At 46.1% G+C, this 23,504-nt stretch overlaps 1 protein-coding gene across 14 annotated transcripts in view; it reads right to left on the bottom strand.

Annotated features, from left to right (window-relative positions):
* Positions 1-19,053, bottom strand: part of LOC120948849 (protein groucho) — a 184,716-nt gene extending 165,663 nt beyond the window's left edge. For 10 of the 14 annotated variants that reach the window (XM_040365623.2, XM_040365636.2, XM_040365627.2 and 7 more), the window contains exons 1-2: positions 18,519-19,052; positions 4,332-6,429 (exon numbers count right to left, since the gene is read on the bottom strand). In XM_040365623.2, coding sequence (XP_040221557.1) covers positions 4,332-4,367 — 36 coding nt within the window. In that variant the 5' untranslated portion in view covers positions 4,368-6,429; positions 18,519-19,052. Of the gene's footprint in view, positions 1-4,331; positions 6,430-18,518 lie in introns of all 14 variants that reach the window. The other 4 variants (XM_040365628.2, XM_040365624.2, XM_040365625.2 and 1 more) reach the window with 4 other exon arrangements.
* Positions 19,054-23,504: the final 4,451 nt, after the last annotated feature.

The raw sequence follows: 23,504 nt of genomic DNA, 5'->3' as shown, positions 1-23,504 counted from the left end.
CCCCCCCCCTTCTTTGGGGTTGGGTCGTTGTCATTTTCGCTTCATCTTATCGCCATCGTCTCAATCTGGAGCGGTGCGCAACACACACACAATGCACGTATACATGACAAAAGATCGTGTTGCGATTTTGTACCAACCAGTGTCCTAAAGTGATTTAATTACAACGCCGAAGCGGAACACAATTGAACAACCTACACCACCACCCCACTGTTTGCCCACCCCCTTTTGGATGCGACACACACACGGGTGCGGGGGGAGAGGGGGGAGGGGGGTCCCAGAGCGTTGAATTGCCAACCGTTGAAGATGATAGACGGAGCGGAACTTGCGAAGGTTTGTCTTCTTTTCTCACCGGTGAGTCTCATGTTCCGCAGTGTGCACGGTGGAAGGGAAGCAGAAGGGCTGAAGAAGGCTGCGGGGTGGTGTGATAGTGCGGTATTATGATTACCAGATGGTTACGCCAGACTTTCCCACCGCCTATAGAGTCGTACCCACTTTAGGAAGGTTGATGACTTGTGGTACGGTGCGAGCCGGGAGCGCGACAGGAGGGCAGGGGGCGCGCGAATCCGTCCGCCGCGGTTGATTGATGACATTCCAAATCGAACATATCACCCTCCCCCCACCCTTCCCGGGGCCGGTTCGCGACAAGGCGGGCGTCTCGCGAACCAATCAAACCCATTTATCGCTCACTCAGCAGCGATACGAACACGCCAATCATTCCGATCGTGCCCGGCGAGCGCGACCAATCAAACTGAGACATGCGAGTGTGCGAGCGGGCGGGCGCAAGTGAAGTGGTTTCCCTCTCTCGTCATCTACCCCCGCCAGACCAAATGGCGAGAAACGGAAAGAAACGGCCGATGCGGCGCGTTTGGCAGCAGCAAATTAATTAAACATTGTTCTCTCTACCCCGCTGCAACGCCACTGGCAAATGGCGGCCGGTGGTGCTGGTGGTGCTGGTGGTGGTGCCCCGCACATGAAGAACGGTTGAAATCATTGTCCATTTTCGCTATCTAGCATAAGCAATTAAGATGTTGCTGGTCTGATAAGGTAAATTAAATCCCCGCTGTAAATAACGCCCGGGGCAGAGGCGGGGACGGTGGTGGGTTTTGTCACAAGGTGCGCCCGCCACTTAACACACACGCACACACACACGCACACAGTTAATGTGGACTTGCCCGGCACCGAACGAACGAACATGGGTGTAACACGAACGATGGAAGATGGGGGAGGGAGGGAGAGAGGTGAGTGCCATTGACTACCACTTTCCACCCTACCTTTTGTATGACACGCTTGTCAACACGACCCACCTCCACCCAACACGGGGTAGTGGGGTAGTGGGGGGAGGTGAATTGGGAGTGGGGAGGGAAACAACGCAAACCGAATTCAAACGGAGCGATCGATGACAGCGCATTCGAACGGAACCACTAATGGTTGGGTAGGCGGGGGGGGGGGGGGGGGGGGGGGGAGGGGATGGGTGATGGAGGGGTGAAGATAAAAAACGTAGCAATAAAAAAAAGATGAAAACCCCCAACACAACACGACACCCGCAAAAAGGGGGATTGGTTGAGCGAGAGAGGGCGGAGGTGCGCAGAAACAACTCTCGCATGGCGTCACATGTATCGAATGACAACACAGAGGCACCCCTGTTTGCCCCCGTTTTTGTGCGTTGAACAGTTTTTTTTTCACAGCACACACACACACACATTGTACACACAAAACGACGAACCGGGTTGTCGGGAACTCGTGCTGGCAGCTGCACCCCTGTTTTGGGCCGGTTGTGTGGGGGCCTTTTTGGGGCTGGATGGCTGTGCCGATGGCTGATAATGACTGATATGACATAAAATGTAAGCAATGTGGGCAGAGTTGGAGTTTTTCTTTTTTTATTCTGGTTGTCTTTGTGTCGTGCTGGGCCCTCCATTTGCATTATCGGCGAACGATCGGGGTACGACAACACGTTTGACAGAACTTGCGAAGGGGGTAGAGGGGAGGTGTAGAGATGGAGAGTTGTGTCGCGTTGTGTATTGATTTTATGCTATCGTAACTAAACAGCAAAGTGACGAACAGCAGATTGTCAAGTGCGTGGCACAAGCTACTAAAACGGCTTGACAGCCTGTGGCGTTGTGTCGGTCGGATCGGTCATTACATCGGGGGGGGCTACATTACATGATTCCTCAAGGAAACTCAATACCATAAGCAAATATTTCAGACAACAAAATAACACATCAACAACATCTCGCATGATCGATCAGTGCACCCTACGGTCGACAAACAATTGATAATGTTGAAATGAGGTTTTACGGATCGGAAATGAAGCTTAAAGTGTTGTGCTATCTAGACACAACAGGAGAGGGAATGACGATCAAGTAGAATAATGTTCATCCAGACTGGTTCGCAGTACGAACCGAATAAAAACATGTTTAAAACATGGACAGATTGAATTCAAACTGGTCTGCCAAAGCGACATTCACGAAACTCTTTCATGTTGAAACTCTTTCATAAAACGTGATCAAGTGATCTAGTGCGACGTAATAACAAAAACAACATGGCGATAACATATTGTTATGTCATACAGTTCCGTGTGATGCCACAGCCTTGGAAGTGAAAGAAGGACCTAAAACTGTGTCCACTCAAGTTGATTAACGCTTACGCTTATATGTTTAATAAAAAGCGACCTTTGGTTCCCTGGTTCTTTATTTTTACATCCTTTTACTTCAAAATGTTGGATATCGACAACCTTCTATTGAATTGATGGTACAGCAGTATTGGATTTGTACTTTAAAATAGCTTCAACCAGTCAGTAAAGCTTAATATATTCTAGCAGACTAGTCCTTTTGTGAAAGTTATGTTGATACTGTTTTTTAAGATTGTTAAAGTTTAGCTTAATACAAAATATACTTTATATGTTTCTAAATCTAAAAAAACAGAGGTTCAAACACAAAGACACACAAACGAAGGCGAGCTTCATTACTACGCAAACCCTCTAATTAACTAAAAAGATTCCACTTCCGACCCAATCACCGGACCGGATGAAATGTGTCTACTACGCGTACGTCGCTTTCAATATTGCTTTTCTACCCAGTTGGCTTTCCGTTTATCAACAGCACGCGATCGCCACACCGCTCCGTTGGAATTTAGAATGAAGTAAATCAAGGTACAAACAGCATCTAAACCTCTCCTCGTTATCATGTGCTCCATCATCTTCGCCACCGCGCACCTTTCCACCCAGCATACAAATGGAATGTCTTACTCTGCCCTCCTTTGTCAGTGGATTTTCTTCCGTGAGAAATGGCCGCATTAGCAAAACGATTTATCTGTTGATCGCACACACCACCGCCGCACACATTTGCTGCCCCCCCCCCCCCCCCCCCCCCCCCACTTGAAAGGCTACTGAAACGAGAGCAGAGCATTGGTATTTCCTACCACACAGCCGCTACACTGCCACCGTCCTTTTTCGGCATACCTTCGTGCTCAGCATAGCGAAACGGCTGGCGGCGCTCATCGCACAGCCAACAAAGCCGGAGGGTTGTAGAATTATAATTTGGCCACCGGTAAAAAAAAAGGCGAGTGCGCACACCCGAGTGACCGAAAGTGGATGAAAGGTGATAACCATACACTAATGGGTTCGGGGTTCACGGTTGAGATGTCCCGGCCGTGGCCGGTAAGATTCAGAACGGACAGTGTGGAGTGTGAGTACGGGCCGAAAACAAAATTATGGAGTTTCGCTTCTGCACATACGGCTGCTTCCCGCTAATTAATGCCACAATGCTGATAGTTGCAGGAAACAGTACCGATTTCTCTGGCCAGCTAAATGGAACCGCTGACTCTATTTGCTCAACCACACAGAGAGCAAACAACAGCAAAAACAGCTGCCCTCTGCCAATCAGCAAAGCTAATCGTGCTAAACAAAACTAAATTATTTTCCATCTCTAAACATGCCCACCGCTAATGGATTGCGTTTTGTTCGTTAACGACAGTGCCCGCTCTCTAGAGCATTCTTATCGTTTGCATGTGGGGCAGAGGCACTGGAATTTTATTAATTTTTGCTATGCTCCAAATGTTGTTGGCCCCCTACCCCGTTACAGTCCCCCACGTCTGTGTGTGGGTCGGTGACATGAAAGTGGAAATTTATTATTATTTTTTTACTTCCATGGATGAGTTACTTAAACTTGATTGCAAAAACAGGACGGCGGTAAAGGGTAATAATAGTAATAATGTTCCCGCGCCCGTGCGTGTGTGCTTCATTTCCCCTTTTGGCCCCCAGCTCCCAGGAACGCGATATGATGAGAAAAATTAAATTAATATTAAGAATCATAATGCTCATTTTCTTTGCTTACCGATGCCGATGGATGCCGAGTCGGTGCTGGATACATGGTGATTGATGATGATGATGATGATGCTGGTGTAGAGTGTGTTCGTGTTCGCCCGTTAGCTACGGTTCGGAATCTGTGGGCACTCCACCACTCCACAATCTGTTTGTTGTTCTGGCCGGCTTCCAAGCAAATCTATTTCAATCACTGCGCCTATTATTCACATCAATTCGATCGGACCCCGATACCTCCTCGGCCTACAACTTTTTAGCTCAATTATTCGCAATCAGTGGATGGATCGGTGGTAATTTTCACACACTTACACACACTTACACTCAAACGCACACACACACACACGCTGCTGCCCGCTGTTGATACACTATGGTAATTTTCTCGATTTTCATCAAATCACACTTTGCTGCTGCCTTTCCTTTTTTGCCTTTTCTAGAACATAAATACACACGATCGGACACTGACTGCGCGCTATTGCACTGGCCGACACTGTTGAAGAACCGAAGAAAAAAAAAACACACACACACAATATAAAAGAAAACAATTCAACACAACACACCCGTTAGTACCGCGCGTTCGTCGGAAAAAAAGATGCGCCGCAATTTGAAACGCACACCGGAAATCACTTATTTTGTTTCAATTTTCACCTTCGCGTATGTGTAATACTTTTAATTCACGCTTTATATCTCGCTCTTTCGCTCTCGCTTCCCCCTGCTCGGGCACACACGATTATCAATCAAGATGCGCGCTGCGCGGCCAAATAGTGTAATCATTCACTTCACCACCGTCGCTCTCTCTCTCTCCTCTTTCTATCTGGGCGCGTTTTTTCGGGGTGTTTTTGGGAGATTAATTACAATTAATTGGATTTCATTATCGAACAAACAATATATTTTCCCGCGGTGCGTTGTGTGGGATGGGAGGTACGATAAGGGGTTGTGTCGATCATCCACAGCCGCGCGATCGTTACGGCCCACTCTCCTTCAGCAGCAGGAGCAGCATCATCATCATCTTCATTTTGATGTGCACCACAAGCATTATATATTATCCAACGCTGACGCGCGATCGCTTCTCGATTGATTCGTAACGCCTGCTCAAGCGGGTGCTTTTTTCTTTTCTTTACTTCCCACTCAATCTCTCTCTCTTCTTTGCTTTTTTTTTGTTGGTTTCTTTCGCCACAAATGCACCAAAGTAATAACGTCGAGATGGGGGTTTGGAGCAGGGGAACTACTCCCAAATAATTACACCCAGCTACGCCTTTTCCACTCTTGGCTGGCCTTTTTTAAAGCTTTTCTTCATCTTATCGTGCGCCGCTTGCACACACATAAAAAAACTCAACACACACACACGCACTCGGATTGGCGGCGCCATCCAACACTTAACCACTAACGATCAATCAATTTATCAATCAACAAACGGTAGAGAGAGAGCAAAAGAACAAAAAATTTGCTCCGATTTTTTGATTAAATTTTTCCTTTTTTCCACCGTTTTTTTCCCCCGTTGCTTTTCACCACTTACAAACGAACACAGACATGAAAACGCAAGCCGCTCGCGCCGCGGCTGTGTGTGTTCTTGCTGCTAATAACGAAATTATTTCACTTCCTTCCTTCACCCTTTTTGTGTTTTGTTTTTTTTTTCCGAAACCAGCTCCTTCCGCTATATATCGGAGCGATTGGAAATCTCCGCTCTGGGAGGGAGAGTGGTTAACTCCTTTCACGGACAGATTGGGGGGCGGCGGCACAGCGAAACGTACACCCGCGGTGTTCACCGACAGAGTTTGTCCGGTCAAACGGTCGCTCGCGTACACGTAATGATGAACCTTCTTCACTGTTCAAATTTCCACCACAATCGCTTTCCTACGGCACGGAACCATAGAGAGACGACTTTCCTGTCGCTCAGCTACTTTCCCCGCGTTCAGTTTGTATCTTTAGTTTTGGCCGCGGACAGTCTTCTCTCGTTCTCTTTCTGTGTCTATGCCTTTACATTGGACTGTGCCGCAGTTGTTCCAACCGGAGCGTTCGAGAAGGTTTTTTGTTTATTCAGCTTGATCGTTTTTCTTCATCGGCTGCTCGTTCTCCTGTCCTGTTTGGTGTATTTGCTTAACAAAGTTTCCCCCCTAAAAATAGAAAACAAGACGCATAAGAATTAGTGGCGGCGTAGTTTGTTAAGTGAAATACAATAAAGCATTAATAACATTTATTATACAATCCATTTAATCATGTACAGTAAAATAACACACAGAACAAACACTTTCACACTTCGACGTTTAAAAACACACACACAATCTTCCCCGCCACAAAACCCTCCATACTCCAGTAAGTACTAACTACCGTCACGCGTGCCCCAATCGACACCATGGGAAAATCAATTTTTCAACTGTGAAATAAAACACGCCTGCCCCTCCACTCCATCCCTACCCACCATCGGCGTGAGAGGGGCGAACAAAAAGAAATCGTTTGAAACAAAATAAATCCCAACACACAAACACACACATTCACATGCATCGAACCGTGGACGTGATCGCTAAACAAGCTTTTTCTTCACTTCCCTCCACGCCACACCCCCTCCGTCCTCCCCTTTACGGAGAGGACAAACAAACGGTGTCGCCCAGCTGCCCATCAATATTTACGCCACACATTCGGAGCATGGGCTGCCAACGACGGCGGCAACAAAAAATGGCCCAAAGCAAAACGACTTTATTTTGCCAGAAAAATGCATTCCAAAGCCCCGCGAGCAACGCAACACGAGCCGGCCACAGCAATTGTATGCTAATTGCAACGGGGGGGAGAAGAGGGGGGTGGGCTGGCTGGCTAGTGACCGACGCCGCTGGAAAGGGGAACCCTTAAAAAACACGTATATTTATATTAACGGCCCATTCGAAACGATATGCGTGCGTCGGCAAATCGGATCGGCTTTCGGAAGGGACCCCAGGGGAGGGTGGTTGATGGTAGGACAAAGGGACGAACCCCCCCCCCCCCACCACTGCAAGCTACTACACGATTGCGCGCTTGCACCACACTCGATTGCGCCGCGTTTCACGTGACCAGAATTGAGGAATTTAACTCATCCGCGAAGCATTCGAACGCAAGCGCGGAACGCGAACGGACGGACGTGGGGCAGCGGTGGCGCAAAGCTTACCCATCCAAAAAAAAAAGGAAACAGTTCACCCCGAAACACAAACGTGTCCGCGACGCAACTTGGAGAAGACATAAAACGAGTCGCGGTCGTTGAAAACAATCCGGTATATGCTGGTGTTGCTGCTGCTGCTGCTGCTCCTCATCGCTATTCATTTCGGTGTTGCCTTTTGGTCGGTTGTTTTTGCCCTCCCCACTCATGCTTCATTTCATCGCCCAGCGAGGTCAACAATATTGCCGCCCCTCGAGGGCTCGTGCGCGCTCGCCCCTGCCGCGATTATTGATTTTGAGCGCCTTTGAGCAGAAGGAATTGATTGGCTGTGTCACGCATCGCCGCCAAACTCAAACCGAGCCGAGCGGACTGACCGAACCGAATACGGGACACGCCGCCGCCGCCGCCCACGTTCGGTGGTTTCGATAGCATCAGGAATTAATAACACCTTACAACGCCGGGGTTGTTGGTTGAGGGTGTCGGAGACGATTTCGGAAAGAAAGTCACCCCGCCGCCGGCGTCGAGTGGGTTAAAAGCTACAAATTTTAAACCAGCCCGTTCACATTTATCATGTTACACACACACACACATAAATTATACAAAAAGTTTAGACGTTTTTTCCCCTCGATTCGTAACACCTCCATCACCCTGGCTTTTTTGTTCTAGCCGTCGGTTCAATCGAGTGAAACGAAACCTACGATCAAGGTCTCTCCGCCGCCGGCCGCCGGACCACAACTGCTCCTCCGCCGGTGGATTATTATTATAATCCTCCGTTAATTTTCAACATGCCGCGGCAGTCATTCCCCATAAAAGCGACGAACCCACCCGTGTCGTACGCGCGCGGTGCGGCGACGAACCGGTTCTCTGGCCGTCTCTCTTTCTCGCTCAATCCCCGGGCAGTCGATTTGTGTTAAAGATGAATGGTGGCGATAAAAAGGCGATCAAAAAGAGTGAAATAATTAATCCTAATCGGCTACTTAGGGCACACACATTGCCCACGGGACACGAAACCGGAGTCAAAACGAGTCGAACGAAGAAGTTGTGCCCCATCCTCCACCACCCTCCTACGGCCAGCAGCTTGGAAGCCAAATGCAACGACGACGACGAAGAAGGCCACATGGACAAACAAAATAGCATGTCAAAATTAAATTGATTGATTCTTCTTAGCTGCCCCGGGACACCACCACCGATGTGGCGTCGGTGTGGAGGTGTGCTTAGCGAAGAGCGACGGATTAAGCCTTAAATTGACTTCTCTTCACCTAAAGTGCACATAAAGCGGATTAACAATTTTGGGTAAAAGATTGTATTATCTCGTTCCTCAGCGCAAGAGAGAGGGAGAGAGAGAGATTGAAAGAGGAAAAGAGAAAGAGAGGGCGAAAAAAGCATATAAGTTTATCAATTTCAAATTAATTATACAATTTTGTAAATCCGTTTAGTACACGTGTTGAAAACGAAATAATAGTAAGGATTGGTACATAAAACAGGAAATAAACAATTACTGTTAATTAAACATTCAACTAGAGTTAAACACACAACACTATCGCACTATCGATTAATCAACACCACGAAGCTGGGAACTCCAAGTACAACACACATACACACCACACGCAACAAGTAACAACGGTTAAACCGATTCGCCTCAATGCATAGCACACCAGAGCATAGCATGAAGTGTTTGTTGCACACGTGTGCGCTTCAAAAATTTGTTTTAATGGAAGGTTCACGATATGGTCAACGCAGATATAAACTACCCCAAACCAGCCAGTGTACGGAGGAGGAGACGGTGATGGTGGCGTGAAAATCACTCGACCGTTGGGCACATGGCAAAACCGTCGCGCCTCCGACCAACACAACCCAAAACAACCATATTTCCGTCGTCGTCTTCGCACAAAAGCGAATGCGAATCCAAGCGAAAAGCCAACCCCCGCACACGCCGGATGGATTAAGCTGTGGTTCAAACCCACCGTCCACACCCTCCCCCCCGCGCACACGCATAAAAAATGGAGGGAAAACAGTAGCTACTAATCAATCGCTAATTAGTGTCACTGATAAACTAGTTTACCGTGGGCCGCCGCGGTGGGGTGTATATGTGTTTTGAGTGGTTGAGCGTGCCCCAGTGTGCCGGTGTGAGAAAAGTACCGTGCCGGCGGTAGTGGGGCGCTGGGCTGTGAACTGGAACGGAACTTCCACTCGCCTTCCAAATGCCGCTGAATTTGCCCGTTCCGATTCGCTGGGCTTTGTCCCGACCGACGGGGTGCAGCCGCATCCAAGGCATGAAGTGAAAAATAGAATTTTAACACATGCCGGCATTTATCTACCCCACCACCCCCCACCCGACCGCCGGCCCACAAACCGATACGTGGTGTACAGTTAAACGATGCGATGTCGGTAATTGAATTAGCAGCGTTTTCATTCGTTTATTCGTTCGAGCAATACTGTGTGTATGTGGCCTGCTTCAAAGGTGAAATTAGCCAATAAAAGACAAATCGGTTTGAAACCGCACGAAATTAAGCTTGATACAAATGCAATGGATTGATATTGTACCCGGGCAGAAAAGAAAATCGACTAAACTTTCATAAAATCGTCTTCACTGCTTCCAATCCTCCTCTTCGATTGGTCCCAGCTGCAAAGTACAAGTGCCGTGATTTAATCTGGGGCAAACCAGGATTCAAATAAACGCCATTCCAATCGCCTTGTCTCGTCCCACGTCGGAAGGGCTTGCCTAACAAATGATAACAACCAACCGACAATCGGCTATTTACACCGAGATGTTATTTATTTCCCTTTTCGCACCCATCCATAATCCATTTCGCAAGACACACAACAACACTCGCTGCTGCCCTCCCCGAAAGGCAAATGTGCAGTGGAGTTTAATGAGCTAATGAGAGGAGGCACCGCAGCAGCAGCAGCAGCAGCACTGGACCCCGCGACAGAAGCTGATAAGCAGCCAAATCGTAAGCAATTATCAATGCCCACAGCGCAGTCAGTACAGGCCACTCGGTAGGTACCGGATTTATGTTATGATTTGTGTCCATTTACAACGGTTAAAAAGTAAAACACAGCATGATGTCAGTGTGCACACTTGGACGAAAACTTGGAGCCATAATGTTGACCGATGGCTGATAGTGCTGAGGCGACCGCGCGATTACACAAGGGACACAGAGAGCTCCTTGAAAGGCAGCGTGTTTACTAAATAGTTAGAAGCTTGTTTGCAATGTTTGTGGCACGAAACCGAAAAAAGCGCTTCTAGGACAACATATTTGCTGCCCCACAGATGGGCTGGAAAGATTAGCGGACACTCTACATTAAGGTTGCTTTCTTTTTAGTTAACAAACGAATCTCAACTCATTAAAAAAATGTATTCGATTGCGCGCATTTGCGTTTGGATTATGTTCTAAATTTGTTCAACATTGTTAAATGAAACAGCAGTAACAACATTCAACCCCGGTGGCCTGATGCTAGATTCCCGCCCGAAAGCACCCCCAGAGCACATCAAGAAATGCCGCAAAGCGCCTATAAAACCGGCTTAATCGTGTGGATCGTAAAACTAAACGACTAAAAGAACGACTGTACCCCGGTCTGGGCACAACGGCGAAATGAGTTTGTATTTTAATGTATTTTGAATTTGAAATAATGACATGTTACGAAATATGGCATTATCAATTTCCGTCATTGAAACATAATCATAAATATTATATAGAAGCTTGTTACATACAATGCACGAAATTAAAATAGTACCACTTTGTATTTTTGTTGCAATAATTGTGGAAGTACCATACCGATCAAATTTATTTATTTTATTTTTTTAAGAACCTGTCTTACACCTTTCAAGCTCATTACTTTAATATATTAATGAAATATTGGTCGATTATACGGGAATATGCCTAAAAACGGATGCGAAATAAAAATTAGTATAATTGACACATATCCTAATCGGTATGGTAATTCCGCTATTATTGCAAAAAAAACATGGTGCTTCTATTTTAATGTCGTGCAGTGTACTGTCTGAATTCAAATACACGCTCGGTGCTTACGAAGTTTTAAGCCAGCTCACCAATATAAGCTACTATTTCAAAGCCGTTAAGTATATTTCAACAATAAAAATGATAATTCGTATATTCGTATGTATGTAGATGATGAATCGATGATTCGACGTACAATTGACAATATTGAAATGGTGTTTGTACGGTTTAAAGATGAGACGGTAAGAGAAGCTCTGTAAAAGCAATCTTTAGGGTAGGTTTTCCGAACTGTTTAATGTGCATTGTATAAAAGGCCTTATAGGCAAGAATTATTGTATTTTATTTTTTGAAATGTTTGAAACGCCTAATTTGATCAGACAAATATTATACAAATAAAAAATGGTAGATTAGCAAACGAAATAGCTCAACCAAAATAAATAAATACACATTTTTTTGTTATTTGCTATATATTATCAGCAAAAAGCTATATTTTTTAGATCCGTTGGCTGAATAAAGTTTGTTTTATAATGTTTAATATGTTCCGATCTATAGTTTTAAGCATTTAAGTGGAATGGTAAAAATCTGATGAAAGGTGTTCATGTTTTTTTCAAATTATTCAACATATAATTTGAAACATAACTTAAACTCCTCATACAGCTTCATTCAACTAAATAATGGTAAAAAGTTGCAACTTTCTGTCAAATCGAAAAAAATAGTTCAAGAACAGTTGATAAAAATATAAGCACATATAAACACATTTTCATCTTCATAGCAAAATGCACGTCTTTGTTTTAAATCTTGAACATAACACTAACTATCCTGATATGAGTAAGCCATTTGCTACACAACCACAGATGTAAAAGCCCTTACTTTCTGATAGGAAAATTAAAAACAAGTTATCATTTTACTAAAATTGATTCCCAAATATAGAGATTAATCTTTGCAAAACTCAAACAGTACAAAAGACCCATGGATAACACATAACATAGCCCAAAGTCAAGCACATGCAAACTGCACCACTCTCATTCCCCCATTCCCCACGTGTGAAAATAAAAGGAAAGTTAAAATGCAGGAATTACAACAAAAATAATACAATAGCTTCCACGGTTTTTCACATTCGCTGCACCCAATCGTCTGGCGATTGGATTGTCCAAAACACGCAAAAAGCAAACACATGAAAGCCCACCAAACGTATCACACAGCCATTGAACTTAACGGCGCGCGTGTGTGTGTGTGTGTGCGTGGCAAAGTCACACTAAAAAAACAGGCAACACAAAGCCACTTACCAGCAAATCGATACTAGCGACAAATCCAACACGGAACCAAAACCCGTGCCCGCCTTCGCTTTCCTCCCCCGCGCCCTGTCCCACAAGTTGCAATCGCGGCGCCGTTGGTTGAGTGTAACAAATCGATTGATTAAACAATAACAAAACTTCCCCCGTCCCCTGTAGCGTGCCGACAAAACGCCGCGTCAGTCGCTGCCCTAACCAATCGGCCCCGTCGGTGGTATCGATTGGAAGTGATCGGGTTTGATGGTTGCCTCTGCCGCTTCTTCCACACAGTACCCGTTTCCCCCACCAGCCAGCCCACCTGGCCTGGGCCTGGAACATTCGTTTTCCCACCACACAGCCGCCACCACCGCAACAAAATGGTAACATGGGGGGGAAAAATACCCATTACCGGTCACAACAGAGGCAGCAGCAGCAGTGCAGTGCTTTCCACCCTTCGTGCAGCTCAAGCAACTCTACTCCACTCCCTTCCCTCCGTCTTTCCAGTCTCCCATCTTTCTCCACACCGATGGGTCCGTGAGAACCGAAAGTTCATCCGTCTATTTCCTCGGCGGGGTCATGGTCCACCCCTCCCCATCCCCCTCTCGCTCACGATGAAGGGTCTCGACTTTGATCTACAAATTGAAATGGAAGCAACATTTTCTATTAGTGCAACAACGGGTGGGGGGGGGGGGGGGGGTGGGAGAAATTATTAAATCTAATCGACCGGGCTGAAACGGCGTATGGGTGGGGGAGAAGCGATGGTGGAATCGGATGCCGACTGTCTACCATTAATACACCGCACCACCACCGTACACTGGGCCGTTTTTCCGTCGCTGGTGTGTTTGTATCCCCTTTTCACACCCATTTTCCACAGCGTGAGTTGTTGATGGGGTGGGAGAAAGGGGGAGAGGGGGGAGGAGGGGGTTAGAGGATGCGCTTCCTTGCTCCCCCACTACTTCCACTCTTCCTGTTGTTGGCGTCAATAATCGCGGATTGAAATCGTGAATCATGTACCCCTCCTCCCCGTTCTTCTTCTTCCCTCATGCTCTCATATCTCCACTACTGGAACTATTGACGCTCTGGGGCTCTCCAGGGGATTGTCTTGTTCCGAGTGAACCATTTTTCTGAGTTTCATTTCCATTATTTTCTTCCCAATTCCCACAGTTCCCTTCTCCTAGATGACGTGCTGTCCCGCTGCTGCCCCGCCGCTGCCCTGGTACACACACTCATGGAACCTAGAGGTGCGCCTATCAAAAACATGAAATAGCAATACCGTTGTGTATAGAGTAGCTAAACCGCAACCGAGTCGCGCGTACCAGCACACTCCCCCCCCCCCCCCCCTCCTACACTCCATTTCCCTACGTGTTTTTTGTTTTGTTTCTTCTTGCATGCCCATTCTCACACCATCTATCTTGGTACATCATCACAGCATGGTTGTTCGCATTTTGTTCGGCTTTTGTTTCGCATTACATGGGCACGGACATCGAGCTAGCAGCGCCCTGCCAAATGCAATATTTCCTACCTATGGAAAAACAAAAATACACGCAACGAATAGTTAAACTGTTCTGCCAAAGCACATCGTTCGTACGTGAAATATTACACAGTTTGTAACGCCATATCTTTAGCTCTAATAAGATTCTATTTATTTTGCTACAAGCAGCTGCTGCTCCGCCCTTCGCTCCAAACCAAACAAACAAACGGCAATTGAAATTGAATAAATCAGCATTAAAGGAAAAAAACACACACACACAAATTGAAACACCAACAAACAGCAAGTAGGCGATGGCGAAGAGATTTGTTTATCGCTGCTGCCACGTTACCACCACTGCCTGCTGCCTGCGCGCTGTCAATTTGACAGTCGGTTGCCGATCCAATTAAATTCAACAACCAACATTCGGGGGGGCCGTTCCACCACCCCCCGCACGTTTGTCTGGCTGCCACACAAGCAAGCACACACACGGGCTCGCCATCCAGCACCGAAAGCAAACCCAATGGCCAGTTAACTCCGGCCGGCGTCGTAACCTTTTGGCTTTTCTTTGCGGCACGGCACACACACACACGCCCAACGAACAAACGACCGCGTCGTAGTTGGTCTGCGGCTACTGGGCTGGTGTGTCTCGGCTCTCCCAATCTGTCCCACCACCCGCCATCGTCCCGTCTTTCCTCCATTCCCAACCAACTCCTTCCCCATCGTGCCCTTTTCTCGCTTCCTGTTGATTTTAGCTTTATTTTCTTCTGGTCATGGGCTATGGTTCGTTTCGTTTCGTTTTCTCACTCTTTTTCGTTCCGCTGCCTTCGTCTGTGCGGGGCCACGCTTTTCTAGTAGCCATCTAGATGAGATGGTCGTTTTGAAACCACCCTTTATGGCGCACTACCTCCCCCCCTCTCCCCTTCCTCTTGGAAGTGCGAAGGATAAAAGGAATGCTTTTGCTCTTTCCTATGCCTCATCAATTTCAATCGAGATTGATTGCAAGTTAGCGGCGCAAAGAGTTTGGCCATCAACTTCCAAACGCGATTGCAAGAAGAAGAAGTTTTGCGATTAGTTAGCAAAAAAAATTCATAAACAATAGATCTGCAAATACTAATAAAATAATATATTTTTTAATAATCTTAATTTTGCTATGTATTTTTTTCTAACCCTTCTTATTTAGGCCATATGGCCCGTTGAAGATAAACTAATAGGTAATAATAATAATATACACTATTTTTGAATAATTACTGTTTGTATCAGGAATTTATGATTATTCATTTAGCATTTCAACCAAAAGATAATGTGTTGAAAAGCATCAAATCAAAAAATGCTCGGTGCTATATGTTGCACCATAAATTATGCTCTCCATGAGCATGTTTACAAACACACACACACACACACCTCCTGGAATGTGTGGACCCACCGTTACACTACGAAATCAATTATTTATACCGTATTTTTATTCGATTACACATACCACCCACACACCCCACCTCCATCGTCCCCAACACCCTGCTTCACCTTGTTTCCATTCATCCGGAACTGGGCAGAAGAGAGAAACACAAAAAAACATTGCCTGTACCGCGCTTTCCTTCGGTACTCGTGTGCCCTTGAGCAACTTCGGCGGAGCAGAAATCACTTTACTGAGCCTATAAAAAACTTAATCACTTCCCACTGGCGCCGATCGTGTTACAGCGCATTACATAAAACGGACGAATCGCTCCACCCCCTCCCAACCGGCAAAAAGGTGGAATAGGCAAGCGACAGCAAATACATACCCAAGAAAGCAGACGGTCGTCGGAACGCGGGTCGATGAAGCGAACTAAAACGGAAATGTCAATTCGTAGTACCCCTCGCGCGCGCGTTGTGCGCCTTCAACTGCTATTACCCCGCGCACCAGGGGGAGAAGGGGAAAAGGGTGTGTAGGGGCGAAGAAGAAAAAAAAAACCGAACGACACGGACCAGCAGAACGTTGGCGCAGCAGCAGCAGCAGCAGCAGCAGCAGCAACGCCACACCAAATGGGGCGAAATGAACGGCTGGCATGCATAACACACTAATCAACTAATTAGACGATGTTGACCCAATCCCGACGCCAAAGTGCCAATCCTTCGAACCGCACGACCCAACCACCCACCCCGCGCACACAAAACGCACCGTTTTGAAAAAGGGCGCGAACATACAAAAAGACGGGGACCTCCCCGCCAAGAGCCAAGGCAACAACCAGCACGCAGCGGGTGTGAAAAAGGAATGGAGTAAATGGGGGGAAGGGCGGTTGGTCGGATTATTCGCGTACGATTAAATCGTGCTTTGCACAACTTCCCACCCCACCACCCCGTACCAATTACTTCTGCTTTCCAACCCAACCCCCCTCGGCAGGGGCAACAGACGCGCGCGCACGCCACTGAACGAGACAAAAGCGCGCGCTCCACGCGAGTCTGCCAACCATGCCGTGGGCAGTGCGAGTGAGCGAGCGAGTGCGAAATCATGTGAGCGAGAAAGTGCACGGGCAAAAAAGAGAGAGAGAGAGAGAGAGAGAGAGATAGACCCGTTTCCAAAACAATTAGCACCACAATTTGTGCTCTCGTCGTGGTCGTCGTCGTCGTCGTCAGCGCCCCGCTTTGGACGTGTTTGTGTGCCTCGCTCGAGGGTGACTCGCACCACGCACGCATCGGTTGTGTGTGCTCCACCGCCTGGGCTTCCCAAAGCGAGCGAGAGAGAGAGATGGAGCGAATAGGACACACTTAGAGACGGAGCGAACGTGTCGAACGATGTGCGTAGGAAGAGTGTGGTTATCTTCTCGCTTGAACGGGAATTATAAGTTCGTGCTCCCCCGGTCACATTAGCAAGCACTCAACACGAACCGGCCAAATAAACGGAGGTCCACCATCTTCACCCCTCCCACTCCATCCCACCCCGAAAACACATAACCGCACTTTGTCCAGCAAGCGCACAGCATCATCTTTCGCCGCCTCGAGCGCTGAGCTCTCGACCTGATGGTCAAGCTAACCGCATACACACACACGCACGACGCACACGGAAACTACACATATGGAGCACGTTGGTTTTGCTCTCGCTCGCACACGCGTACGCAGATGGAGAGCGTTTCTCGCTCTTGCTCCACTCTTCCGCACCGTCCCCATGTGAAGCAGCCAGACACACAGCACACACACACGCGCGAGAACATGGTCCCGCGCGGCTTGGGTTTCGATTTCATGAGTCCGAAAGCGGTGGCAAGAAGCAAGACAGCGAGCGTGTTTTAGTTTTATTTCACTGGTGTCTTGTAGTTTTACCAACCACCTCCCTCTCCCTCCCTTCCTTCCACACACACACACACACTCACTCACACTTCATCCAACCCCTTTCTCCTCTTTTCTCGCATACACAACGTGGCGTGTCGTGCCATGTAAACTTGATTGTATCGATGTGCTGTCGATGATGATACCAACGTGCCGCTGCTGCTACTACCGTCACCACCATCACCACCACCGCCGGTGCCCTTGCCCATAGGTACATTTTTGGTAGATCTGTTTTTAACCTTCTCCCTTTTTTATACACACACACACACACACACGGCCCTCCCCAACGCCACTCTAACCCCAAACACCGTCGGCCATCACAAACACGCCAGCAAGAACGGAGATGGCACAGCAGCAGCAACAGCAGCAACAATAACAACACAAAACCCGTCCATTATGTTACACACGCTTTCGGGGGTCTCTTTTTCTCTCTCCTTCTCACTCTCTCCTTCAACCGATCATCGTCGTCAACTTCCCCCCCCCTCCTTCCCTTCCTCAAATACCTACGCACGCAAACGGCTTGTGTGTGTCGCCGCTTTGGGTTGCTACGACCAACGCAACGGTGTTTTTAGCCGGCATGAGCGATTATTATTAACCACAGAGCCGTTTCCCCGGTGTTGTCGGCTGTCTCCATCCACCACAACCACCACCACCACCGTTACCGCCCTCACCATAATCCGCTAATTCGAAACAGTGAACCGACAAAACTTTACAGATTTTCTGAAAACGGGCACTGTGTGTATTTTTTTTGTGTGTGTTTTGTTCTTCTTTTTTGTGCACATGTGTGTTTACCCATTCCGTTCCTTCCGCTTTAGATTGCATTCGATCTTCGCACGCGCTTGTGTTGAAATAGTGAAATATGTAGTTTCACCTCCCGCTTCGCTAATGGAGCGTACACCACACTGCTCCACACTGATAGCCGGTAACCACACACACACACACTGAACGAGAACGTTTAATGGCAAATGGGGTCGCTCGCCGCTGCCGCTGCCATTCAACAATGATTTTGACTGCAAAAAGTAGCCCTTTGCAACTACGCAGTACACACAATAATACGATTTCAACATATCATACACACCTCTTTACTCGTCTCCACTCCTCACCGTCTCACACCCAGCGGTGCAAACGATTAGCTCGATTGAAGACTGGTTTTCTTTTTTGCCAACCGACACCGACGGGCCCGCAATCAATTCCGCGCGCACAACGTAATCGTGCGGTTAAAGCCGCAAATCAAACACAAGCCGTGCTGGGCCGGCCCGCTGCTGTTCACCACTCGACGGTGACACGTTTTTGCTGCACGAACACACACTTTAATTCCGTGAACAACTTACAAACAACCAAACACAACCAACCCGTATCGGTCGACGACAAAACACACCGCTAAATCGACGACGGCACCAAAAACGCGACGCGCACCACCTTCGCTCTACTGCCGATGGCAAAACAATGGTGCTGCCACGAATGAATTCCAGCTCTCGAACACTCTCAAGCCGGCGATTTGCCAGATCCGGTGTACGCGTTCAGCGCTTCGCACTACGTAGGGAATAAAAAATAACACGCACACACCACCACCGATGCGACACGCTGGGCGAGAAGGGCGAAACTGAACGCGTTCGAGAGTGAATTCGCTCGCCACACACATATGACTACCCCGCCGAGAGACAGAGTGAGAAAGAGAGCAATTTCTGAGATAGAGAGGGACAGAGAAAGAGCACAGCAGACGGCGATTATTTGTGGTGCTGCGCTCTTCACTCGCACGCACTGGTGCAGGGACGGCATGTTCAGCCATGCTTTGCTCGTTCTCTCTATTGCCGTCTCGACGGGGCGGAGGCGATTGTCTTTCTCTTTCTGCACCGTGCTGTAGCTTAGCCCAGTCGATCAACAGCTGATCTGCATAACAAAGTGCAATTGGTGGTTCCGTGGCTGAAATTATTATTTCATGTTTTTGGCAATGTTGTGCAACATAAGCGTTCTTGCTACTGCCTTTTACTTTGTTTTTAAATAATACTTGTTTTAGATAAATTGTTCGGAATGTTTCTATTTTCTTAATATAGAGCCCTGCTTTTCCAACTTACTTAATGCACAGAAAAATTAAAATTTACAGACAGATGTTTTGATCAAATTTCAGCCTGCAAGTGTGAATCTTCCATATAAAAAAACAGACTTGAATCGTGAACCCCTTAGCAATGCTGGTGGGTTTCAAGGAAATTTAGAAGGGATATTAACCCTTTCACGATCAACGGATATATATTTCCCTTGTACAAAACTCGTTATCGCAAGGCAATGGGCTCCGGTCAGCCCATAGATATTAAGAAATACAATAGAACCAACAATGTTAGATTTAAGTCTAGTCCATAATGATACGGCCAACCAGGCCGTCCTTACGAGAAATTAAAAAAAAAAACTCGTTAACGGGTAATAATTTATTATTGAATCAATATTTTCATAACATAAATGAAAATACTTTTGAAACATTTTTATTATATTTTAATATGCACTTACTCAATAAAAGCCAGGCGATCGATGAATTGAACTTGAAGCGAGTATGAACTGTAATAGTAAACAAGTAACCAATTGCGTACCTTGGAAAAAAAAATAGTAAATCCCGCGCTCTGGATTGCTGGTTGGCATTGCTCAACATTTTCCAAACAATTCACAAACAGTCTGTCTCCAATTTTAATGTTTTCATTCCATAGCACACACTCAACCTGTTATAGCACATATGTAACCTACCGTCACACACGATTGAAATGTTTACAAAGAAATAAGAATAAAGTGCTGTGGCCGGAGTAGTCTTTCAAATCACTCCGCAACAAACACTGACCCCTAAAAAATCGTAGCAAATACTCAAGTTCTGGGTGAATTTCTCTATCGATGATGGATGCACAGTAGTGATGTGCTGTATGGAGCACACCCACGACTCCGATCCGACTATTGTTGGAACCACTAGATCCGCCCGGAGTAGGAGTCGTCCGGAGTCGTTCGGAGTCGTCCGGAGTCTTCCGGAGTCGCCCGGAGTCGTCCGAAGTCATTCGGAGTCGCCCGGAGTCGGAGTCGAGTCGGAGTCGTCTGGATTTGTTCGGAGTCGGAGTCGTCTGGAGTCGTCCGGAGTCGTCCGGAGTCGTCTGGAGTCGTACGGAGTCGTCTGGAGTCGTTCAGAATCGTCCGGAGTCGTTCGGAATAGTCCGGAGTCGCCCGGTATCAGAGTCGTTCGGAGTCGTTCGGAATCATTCGGAGACGTCGGAGTCGTCAGGAGTCGTCCGGTGTCTTTCGGAATCGGAGTTGTTAGGAGTCAAAAGGAGCCGTGTGGTTTAATGTGCTTATGATCAGACATTTCCTTTCGTTATGCTTCTTTGCCTTTCACTTTGTGCGTGCACTTCCTATACAAGCCGACCTCGGCCGACTCCAAATAACTTCGGATGATTCCGTCTGCAGACAACTCCGACTCCGGGCGACTTCGGGAGATTCCGGACGACACCGGGCGATTTCGGACGATTCCGAACGACTCCGGATATTGCAGCATGAACCTACCTTCCGGAGAGGATTCCGAATTTATCGGAGTCGGATCGGAGTCGACTCCGGATTTTTGCAAACTTTAGCCATCACTAGTACCGGAACTTTCCCGGACTTTTTCGATCGAGTTCGAGAGCAAGATCGTTCATCGCAGCTCGTCGGAAACGAAAAATCTATCCATGCTAAGCGACTACCGTCGCAGGAAGCTGGGTTGGACTGCAGTAGAGAGGTACTTAAAGAAACTGGATCAACCGTACCGTGTGTGTTTATCAATGGCGTTGAGTGTGATATTCGTTGATGTAGCCTTTCGCAACGCTTTGAAAGAAACACGAGAACTTTTACTGCTCGAGTATTTTAATTATCTTTCTTTTTTTTGGCACAAAAACCGCTGTCAGTCAAGGCCTACCTGTAACACTAGTGGGCTTTGGCTATCAATGACTTAATGATTTACACATCAGTAAGTCCTACGTATGGGGACACGGTCCATTCGGAGTCTTGAATCCAGGGAATCCAGGCTCGAATTCAGCAAATTCCCTTAAACTGGAGCCTTAAACTTCCCTTAAACTGCACCATTTAAGGGAATTCAGAAAAAGTCCTCTAAAATCAACTGTGATACGGCTTTATCGTTATCGTTGGCCATGTTCCCATTTTATACTTAAATAATATAAATTTTTTTATTAAATAATGTCACACAAAGTTAGCTTTTGTTTTTCATCAAAAAGCCATAGCTATGAATCAAAAATGACCTCGTCGGCATCATTCATCGATAGAGGAACGTCTAATTTACGAACACACACAATCTTGACGCTTTCAACACATTTGATCACACACAAATCCATAATTTCAAGCGTATCGAGTACTAATCGAGCAGATATGGGAAAACAATTTCGAGCAAATGTCACTTGGGGTCGTACGAGTTGACGACTGTACCACGAGACCGGCCAAAACCGAGCATAACCGAAACAATAATTGGTTGCTCAGTGAGGAAAGGCGAGCTAGAAAAAATATTCAAATTGATAGGAAACAAGATTAGGAAATGTATACTTGCAGTTTTTAACTACTTTGTGTCCCAGTTCTGAGAAATTGTACATAAAAAGTACCACATGTTTTAAGGTCAGTCGAGTGGGAGAACATACAGATCATTGTCATTTGCCCAAAACACCATACCAGTCGAAACCAAATTGATGAAAACGATTTAGTAGACTGTCAATATTATATTGGATGCCAATTTTTCAATGGAGCTTGGCCACGTGGTTCGGAAATGCAATATTTCTACCAAAGATTAATTAGAACTAGTCTTGTAGGATGAGTGGGTCGTCCTTTTTATTGCTCAAATGTGTTATCGCGTTGGTCAAGTAGTCACTAGTGTTGGGTTTCATGAATCTTTCGTTGAGATTCATTCATATGAATCTTCAGTGACGAGTTATTCGAATCTCGAGTCGAATATTCAAAAATTCATTAATCTCCTAAGTTTCACGAATCTTCAAAGATTCATGAATCTTTAAAGTTTCACAAATCTACCGTCACACACGATTGAAATGTTTACAAAGAAATAAGAATAAAGTGCTGTGGCCGGAGTAGTCTTTCAAATCACTCCGCAACAAACACTGACCCCTAAAAGATTCTGATAAGATTCTTAATCTTATAGATTCATGAATCCATTAAAATTCATATGTCTCCAGGGATTTATGAATCTTTAGAGATGTATGATTTCTAAAATGTTGAATTTGCCCAATCCCACCTAAAACATGCCTGTTGGGGGTTTAAACCTTGCAAGGACTGACTTCCCGTAACAAAATAAACCATCCGGCTGCGTGGTACTTTACAAGAAGTCTCGAAAGCCTGGACAGGCTGACATGACCACGTAGGTTGTTACGCCAAGGAGAAGAATAATAAAAAAGCCCAAGCTTTATGATTTTCTAGATATTTATGAATCCCTAGAGATTCGATAATCTTTCGAGATATAATGATTGAACCTTTGAATCTTTAGAGATTCAAGTATCCTTCGAAATTCAAGAATCTTTCGAGATTCATGGATCTTTCGAGATTCCTGAATCTTAAAAAATCATGAATTTTCAAATATTCATTAATTTTCTGAGATTTGTGAATCTTTTCAACTGAGATTCAGATTCATTCAGATTCATGAATCTGAGTCAGATTCACCCAACACTACTAGTCACTAATAGTCATAAATGCAATAAGAAATAAGACCAAGACTTTTTTGATTCAATGACCTTTGGTTTCTTACGCATATTACGCCAAAAGTCTGATAGAAGAATTTTTTGTGCACCCACCGAACGACTTTTTTTAAGTTTTTAATGTTTTTATTATTATTATTTATTTAATAATGTGTTCGCCTCTAGGGTTTTAGTTGCTATTGCACTATTTTAATTCTTATTTTTAGGCAGAATGTGTGTGTAGTGAACTTGTCATCACTTAGTGCCGTTCCTGACTAAAGACGGATTGTATTTGCACTTTTATATAAACTCACTTTATTTTTGCCACTTTACTTAAACTTAATAGCGTGGTTGGCTTCTAATTTTTTACGAAC

This window comes from Anopheles coluzzii, chromosome 2 (genome assembly GCF_943734685.1).
Source record: "Anopheles coluzzii chromosome 2, AcolN3, whole genome shotgun sequence".
NCBI classification, from domain to species: domain Eukaryota; kingdom Metazoa; phylum Arthropoda; class Insecta; order Diptera; family Culicidae; genus Anopheles; species Anopheles coluzzii.
This window is presented reverse-complemented; position numbering and strand designations above follow the sequence as displayed.